This window comes from Lethenteron reissneri, chromosome 10 (assembly GCF_015708825.2).
Source record: "Lethenteron reissneri isolate LAM-NWPU_2019-01 chromosome 10, ASM1570882v1, whole genome shotgun sequence".
NCBI classification, from domain to species: domain Eukaryota; kingdom Metazoa; phylum Chordata; class Hyperoartia; order Petromyzontiformes; family Petromyzontidae; genus Lethenteron; species Lethenteron reissneri.
This window is the reverse complement of record NC_083788.1, coordinates 7,904,665-7,913,181: the sequence shown is the minus strand read 5'-3', so window position 1 is coordinate 7,913,181 and position 8,517 is coordinate 7,904,665. Positions and strand designations below refer to the sequence as shown.

Here is an 8,517-nt window from a genome sequence, read left to right as displayed (position 1 = left end):
CCCACCACCCACCACCACCAACCCCCACCACCCACCACCACCAACCCCCACCACCCCACCAACCCCCCCACCACCACCCCCCCCACCACCACCACCCCCCCCCACCACCACCACCCCCCCACCACCACCACCCCCCACCAACCCCACCCCCCACCACCACCAACCCCACCCCCCACCAACCCCACCCCCCACCACCACCAACCCCCACCCCCCACCAACCCCACCCCCCACCACCACCAACCCCACCCCCCACCCCGTCTTTTGACGGCACTGAGCCGGAAAAGGCCGACAGTAGCACGTGTTCGTTGCTGCGCGCTCGCCCTTGTTGCCCTTGTGTGTGTCGTCCTTGTGTCACGAAGGCACATGTGTGGGGGGTTTTCTTGGGTCTACGCGGTGGTGCCTTTTCGTTGGTGTTATTCGAGTGTCAGTGTCGTTTTGTAGCAGAGCTCAACGTCGGCGTGCGACGTTTGGGAGGATACAACGCGGTGGAGACGGGCGGGTGTTGCGGCGTTGTTTTTTTTTCGTGAACGTTTTGAGCGATAATCTCCGTGCGGATTGTGTCGTCTGTCGGCTCGCCTGCCAACCCGTTGCACTTGTTTGTTATAAAACACAAGGGTGGTGGTGGTGGGGCGAACAATGTCGCAGGCTACCGAGACAACGAAGGGGTGGGGTGGATAAGAGACGGGTTAAAGTAGCGATTTAATAACCATCGTATACGGTATTATATGATCGGCATCATGGGACCAGATGCTTAACGGGGATTAATTGCGGAAAGGTAGGGCGGGTGGGTTAAGGTGCAAGTGGTAGACGCGTAGTAATCGTTAGCCACACGCTTGCCTCTGTACACTTATCACAATTGATACAGTATACGGTACTGTGTTGTATCGCAATTTGGGCAAAAGGTCACTGACACGTCGTGTGTAGTTCTCGGTGACTTTGAATCTCCACGTGGTGTGATATTGCATGGGGAAGAGCGGTGCAAGAACATCATCCTCACTGCCACACGTTGTTCCAATCGACATTGAATCCTTAAGAGTTAGCCGCTGTGTTTAATCCTTCCGGTAGAACAAACACACGAGTCCTGTTTTGTGGGCCACGTGTAAACGGAGTACAATCTATAAAGTACACGAATTTTTTTTAAAATATAAAACCCAACCAAGACGGAATGTAAAAAAATGTAGGGTAAAGTTGACATTGAATGCGGGGTGTGTACGTTACGTCGTGTGTTGATTAAATGCGAACAACTTTGAGAAGTCATCTTTACGCATCATCTTCGTAGAATGGTCGATGACTGCGTTGTCAATGTTGATGGGTGGTAGAAGTGTCCGACGGTTATAAGTTCAACGTTCTCAGAACGGTGGCTCTCAACTTGTTTCGAATTTGTCGTAAGTTTGTAGTTCTCGGTCAGGTTTCTTGCGCACATCAAAAACAGCTGCCCAAAAATCACCCGTCACTGAGCAAAGGGCCAGCAACTAACAGCAACTATTGCAAGTTTAACAGATTCGAGTTGACCTACAATCCTTCCGATATGAAAGATCAGTTGCGTATCGGCTGTACGATGACATGTCACGACCACGCCGTTTGTTATGCCGACTAAGAGTGGAATATAATCAAGAGTGATATATAAAGACTTGTGTAGTAGCTGCGTTAATGTTGTTTGGCCAGCAAAAGCGCGGTCGGTGTGTGCGATTGTGAAGATTTGCTGGATGGGCCCATACAACATTACGCGATTATAAAAGCAGCCACCGAACTGTGAGTTTGGAATTCTCTATTGCCCAGGTGTGTGCGTGGTCGCATGCGACTTCACGCGTGATAGTGTTGAGTGTTTCTCTTAAGTCATTGACGGTAACTGCAACGTGTCAGGAAGTTACTAAAGTGTCCGAGTGCAGCTGATTGATGTCAAGAGTTTAGCAGGTGTATGTTTGATGTTTACATCGATTTTCGCGATGGCTTTAGGCTTAGTATAAGCCGTACGTCCTTATTATATAATAGGCGCGGTTTACATTAAAACAGTGACTTTCGGATGAGAAGTAGAAGTTGCTGCTGCCTTTTATTCGATTGTACTTGAATTTAAAGTGTTGGTATGTCTAAACATTAATTCTCGGTTTATTTAAGTATTTAAGCAATCGTAATTTTTTTTAAAAGTACGTTTAAGCTTTCAAGCCAACCGTGTTTCATTAAGAACAACAAAAGCTCTTCTACACACAACAAGACACAACTTCAGCTTTGTGAGTCTTGATTAAACTGTTGGGCAAACACTGGTGGTGGTTGGTGGTGGTTGGTGGTGGTGGTTGTTGTGCACCGTGGACCTTTGGACGAGTTTATTTTCTTCGGTACATTTGGATCCAACTTATCATTGATAAGGCAATAATCTTTATTAACCAAGGGGTTCTTCTGGAGGACAAGAGTTTTTTTTTCTATACTCCAAGGATTTTTGTGTCAGCAAAGCGAGGTGGCTCATACAACAGGGGTTCTCGTTAATCAATTACCGAGCAGGTTTTTAAGTGGACTCGCTTTGCCCATCCGTTGCACGAAGTTTCTCACTCGACCCGACTCAACCAACAGATTCCTTCAAGCCAGAGAGAGAGATTATAATTTATAGAAACAAAAAGTTGTGAGAGATTGTTAATTCAAGAGCGCGCTTTGCCAATGGTTAGTTTGCGAGATTCATCGTTGCCATGCCGGTTTAGAAGTAAAAATATATCCTGCTGCTTGCTGCCTTTAACTTAATTGTCGCATCGCACAAAAAATACGACACTTGAACTTTAGTTCGTATTTTACAACGCAATCTCAGGGATTATCTTCGTTTTACAACCCGCTATATTTACGTGCATAAAAGCTACGCCGAGACAATTTTTTCCGGGGCCTCTCCAACCCCGCACATCAGTAGGGCGCACGCCAGATAGCTTTTTTATTTTTGGGGTAGCAATGGCCAAGCTCACTTTCTCATGGGTGGACTACCTCATCTTCGCCATCCTGCTGGTCATCTCCACTGGAATTGGCCTCTACTACGCCCTGAGCGGTGGTCGCCAGAAAACCACCCAGGAGTTTCTGCTGGCCGACAGGAGCATGGGCTTCGTGCCCGTGGCTTTGTCGCTTCTCGCCACCTTCCAGTCGGCGGTGGCCATCCTCGGGGTGCCCGCAGAGATCTACACCTATGGCACTCAGTACTGGTTCCTGGGAGTCAGCTACATCTTCGGGCTCCTCATTCCTGCCCACGTTTTCCTGCCCCTCTTCTATCGGCTCAAGGTGACCAGCGCCTACGAGGTGGGTGCCTTGGAACAATCGGCGTGGCTTGGAGTGGCTTGTGCCATGCGCCGTTGCAAACATGACTCCTTGTAAAAAAAGGTGTCAGTTTTGTTGCCAGATAGAAGGGTAAAAAAACTCTTATCAGGTGTTAAGTTGTTAAACCACCAAACTGAAATATCATCAGAGTATTTTTTTGTTTGCATTTTGACCACAAGTATTGTGGTTAATGCAGACATGATTCCTTGTAAAAGGTTTCAGTTTGGTGTTTTAACAACTTAACACCTGTTTTGTTGCCAGATAAAAGGGGAAAAACCGATTATCATGTTTGCACATTTGTCATGTGAGTAGCATTTGAACCTTATGGATGGTACCCCGGGGTGCCACAGTATCCCGGCTCTCGCACAATGTCCGTGATGCAGTCATTGTTAGTCTGTTGATGGTCGGCGATGCGTCAATCGACTCATCTCGACGAGCTGTACACGATGCACCACCACGGTGACACGTACGAGCGTTCAGGGTTTCGGCGCAATCGTCCTCGCTGCGTCTCGACATCGCGGAGTGGCACCGATTTCGGATTGATTGGTACCCCAGTCGTGGAGTTAAATAACACCCCTGGAAAAAATAGTGTCCCAGAAATAACATTTAATTGCCTGGGCCATTTTGTATTATTTGGTACCTTGGGGTACCGCCATAAGGATAATTTGTCTTCTGTTTAATGCTCTTTTTCTAAGACACTCCTGGCTCTAATCTCTTGAAAACAAAAAAAAGCATCGGTCTTAAAACGTTCACAGGAGGGTCCTACATAGACATGTTTTTCAATTTCTATTATGTTTAGCATGTGGGAGAAAATCTATGTGTCTGCGATTCAGGTATCCTTTTGCTGTACTGGTAACCTCCCAGCCCAACGGATATGAGGTTTTTTTTGCAGGAAACCAAAGTACCCAGAGAAAGTACACTCACACGATACCATTCATTTAGTTACAACACAACATTACTTAATAATATTTTTTGTGAGAAATGTTGAAGGTTTGGGAAGGCCTTCATTTAGCAGTGGGTTGACCACGGCTGATGATGGTCACGATGAAAGTGCCCTAGTAGCCCAGCAGCACTGTGTTGGATCGAACACATTATGGCCCTAGTCAGTCATTTTGACACTTGAATGAATCTCTCCTACTCTGGTACCACATTAACCAAAGGCGTTAATGTGTTTGGGGAAGTTAATTGAGTCGCATGGCCACTGCGTGTGCAGTTCATGCTAAGTTATTTTCAATTAGTTTATTATGATGGCCTACTTATGTATGTAAATATAACATTTTATGGATGCTGTCATGGCATAAATGGTGAGCACACTGTACTTGGCAATGCAGCAGTCACCAGTCTAATCGCTCACCACAACAGTTGAAACAATGGTGCAAGTTTCTTAAATCCCCCCAACAGCATTACTCTAAATTTCGATTTAAAGCTTTCGTGACTGCAGGGATTCATCTTCTTGGTTCTTTCGGTAAAGTCACGTAGAAGGGAAATAATAAAATAAAAAAATAAACATAATAAAATAATTCTCACGACGTTTCGGCCACAACGCAAGCAGCCGTCCTCAGCATTACTCTAAATCAGTGTTCTTTACTAATTTTCAGAAGGGGGCCACTTTCGCCGATAAGTTGTCAACGTGAGGCCCGCCACACCGCCTGCAAGGGGTGTTTTTACGTATTGTGTATTGTCGGGGGCCGCAATAAAGGCTATCAAGGGGACCGCCAGTGGCCCACGGGCCTTGCAATTAAGAACACCGCTCTTAATATTTATCGGCAGGTTGCGTGTGGTGAGGTAAAGTCTGCGTACACCCACCTCTCCAAAGATATCTGACCAGCGTGGCCAACTCCCCTCGGCTTGAAAGGGGCTCTCCAGAGCTCCTTGCAGTGGAGGCCCTTCTGCCGGCTGTGCCATGAGCAGGCACTTGCAGGGCAGCACTTTTATTATGTTATTCTCTTTTATGGACTTAAAATCGGTAAAAAAAATATATGGGACAATAAGTGTTTTGTGCAAGGGCAACCTGGGTCAACAAAGTGAGATGTTACAATTAACTTTATGTGTTATAGTGTACTTAATACATCTGTAACAGGAAATCGCACAGGTTATCAAAGCAAAGCTTAAAACAAAACATTTGTATCTTTGGTGTGCAAAGGGCAGGTAGAGTATATATGCTTGTGCGAGGAAATACACTTTTGCCTTGCTGTACGTGCCATTTGTCAACCCACTGCTGGATGAAGGCCTTCTTACACCGTGCGTTTCGTAAGGGTTATTTGACCATACTTCACCACGCTGATCAGTGCAGGTTGGTGAAGGGGGAAGCAGGGTGTGAGTGTATAAGTCTAGTATTGCAGTGGATTTTTTGCTGCATGAGTGCAGCGGTCAGCACAATTATAATTTGTAATTACATATATACAGTAAAAAAATTATATATTTTATTAACACTGCCTTATGAGAGAAAGGTCAAGTTACAAGCCTACATTGTGTCACAGCTAAGCAAGATTGAGCACGGATGGTGCTTATATGGGTGACCACACCGCACAAAAACTGTCATAGGGTAGCGGTGGGGTTATGTGGGGTTACATGGCGTTTGGCAGTAGAGGGCAGTGCAGAAAGAAATCAATCGTTGTACCCTGCTTATATGGTTCCACATCTACGCTTGCTGCCTTCAACCCACACTTACCAGCGCGGTGAAGTATGGTCTGACAATCCCCATGATTGACGTGGCATGGGGAGGCATAATTCATCCAACTAGCGCACTGACAAAGGCCTGGACATTATTATTATTATTAACATGTGAATTGCTGTGTGAAAGCTTTGATGAATGCCACGACACATTTGTGTCAGAGTTACTATCATTTTCTGTATAACCATACGAGAGCCCATTGACACAAATCTCGTGTGCTCTGTTTGATGCGGAAGCAATTTGCAGTGGATAATGAAGTCGTGTGGTACGTGATGATTTGCAGATAATTGTGTTTAATGCTTACGTTGAGGTGGATGTTGTGCCTTTATTTTCACAGTATTTGGGGCTCAGATTTAACAAGTCTGTGAGGATTGCGGGAACGTTAACATTCATCTTCCAAATGGTAAATACTACACATCACCACTTTACAGTGCTTAACACCACTGCCACCATAATTCGTATCAATTGTTCAGTTAATTTCATCTCAAATCAATCTCATGTTCATAAATCATCCTGGGCTTTGATCAAATGGCCTGGAATACGCTCGATCTCTGTCAGATCTCGGGAGATCAGCAGAGCTGTGTCTGCATAGTGCTTGAATGAGTGTGCCATACATGAACCATGTGTTTTAGGCTGCTGATGTTGTAAGCAGAAGACAGTCCAAGATAATCTGTTGTACTGTACTATGCCCCAACTTCTGCTGGCCGCTACATCAACTGTCACTGATCAGCGTGGTGGAGTATGGTTAAATAACCCCCACTACCCCAATGGTGTGGGGAGGTCCGTATTTCAGTAGTGGATTGACATGTCATCATCTGAACACCACTGCAGTTGTAAAATTGTAACTGCTTTACATTGTAAACAGGTAACTCCTTAGATCGCTTATAAATATTAGAAATAAACACTGAACGCCTTTATTCTTTAAGAGATTAACATGCACAATCCTGAAAGGAGTTTATTTTTTTAGCATTTGGCAAGTGAGCTTTGACACCTGCAGTGAGCTTTGACCACAGGATCACCAATAATGTAAGGATCAAAGAGATTGAGTTTATTTAATTTGTTGCATGGATAATCACGTTTAGCCAGTTTCCTGGCTATTTTAATACATTCCTGCGGAGGGAGCTGGTAGGAACGTTGGGTTGCTCGGTCAATGGCCAGGGTCAACGGCGGCGTGGTGTATTCCGCAAATATGGCCGACTGTGAGGGCGGGCACAAGCCGGCGTGAGTAGATAAAAAGTTGAGTTTTATAAGGGCACCACGGGGTGACCAGCCCCTCCCCACCCAGCCCCACCCCTCCCACCCCCCACCCAGCCCCACCCACCCCACCTAGCCTCTCCCCACCCTCCCCTCCCCACCCATTCCCTCCCCACCCTCCCCTTTCTGCCCAACCCCTCCCTACCCACCCAGCCCCTCCCTGCATGACGGACACAATAATCCCCTGTGGGCTAGTGTAACCAGGAGGTTCCTACCAGTATAAGGGAGATCTGTGGTGTTTGAGCACAGATACAACAAAACAAAGGCAAAAACATCAAGAATGCAGAGAACAAGTACAGTATGGACCCTTGGGGTTTATTGCACAACTGATAAACCAGGTACTTAATGGCTATTTTCCTTGGAAACGTACATTATCACGAGTACATTTAATCAAGGTGCACGTTGTCCTTTTATTAAGGTGTAACAATTTAATTGGACCTGAAACGAAATGTAAGTTCTTTCAAGTATTGCGTGAAGGCAACTACCTAATCATAACTGATAAAGCCTACTGTGAGTCTTGAGTATTGCCTGTAATTCCCACATTGCATCAGGCTGTTATGAATGCTCTTAAGGGGAGGGGTTCCTTGCACCTTTCAGACAACATCGCTCTTTTCCAAGGATACATTAGATTTCGTGTGAGCTATGCTATTGCATTATTTAAAAAGGTTACAACTCGGTTTGGAAAATCGCCTAGCAAAGCTATTATGCAATACTAAATCGTATGACTAGTTTCCTTTTCTTCGTTGATGATAGCGATATTTCTCATTATTGTACATTAGATATATTTGTTGTTGGTGATCATACCAATGGACAGTTGTGGTTGCAGGGTTTATTGCAGGGCTTGCAATGGTCTATAGAAAGACCGATCTCAATTGCACCATAGTCTGCGTCATAACCAGCAATGTGTCCTTTGGTTTTACATTCATGATTAAAGGGGTCACGGAGGAGGTCTGCATTATACGCATGCACTCGTTTATTGTTTTGTCTCACGTCACCAGCTGTAGTGACACCAAAGGTCGTGATATATGAGAGTCTGCTTGGTACGTGAGGGTGCTGTGACATCAGCCACCTCGTACACCAAGCGTCATAATTTACAGCTATAAAACAATTACATTGAGAGACAGAGAATGTATCACGAGGATTGGAGAACGTGTGAAAGTCAGCCGGTGTATTTGAGTGTTAGGGAAAGATAAATGAGAGTGAGTGGGTGTGCTTGGGCAGCAACACACCTCTATAATGGGATGATGGTCGGTGATGAAAACTAATGCCAGAGTGGCAGCGGCTTTTGGCTGGCCATCGAATAA

General features: G+C 45.6%; 1 protein-coding gene across 1 annotated transcript in view; it reads left to right on the top strand.

Annotated features, from left to right (window-relative positions):
• The first annotated feature begins 284 nt into the window (after positions 1-284).
• LOC133340913 (sodium-dependent multivitamin transporter-like) overlaps positions 285-8,517 on the top strand; it is a 29,358-nt gene continuing 21,125 nt past the window's right edge. The window contains 2 exon segments of the mRNA XM_061549405.1: positions 285-3,267; positions 6,297-6,362. Coding sequence (XP_061405389.1) covers positions 2,929-3,267; positions 6,297-6,362 — 405 coding nt within the window. The 5' untranslated portion in view covers positions 285-2,928.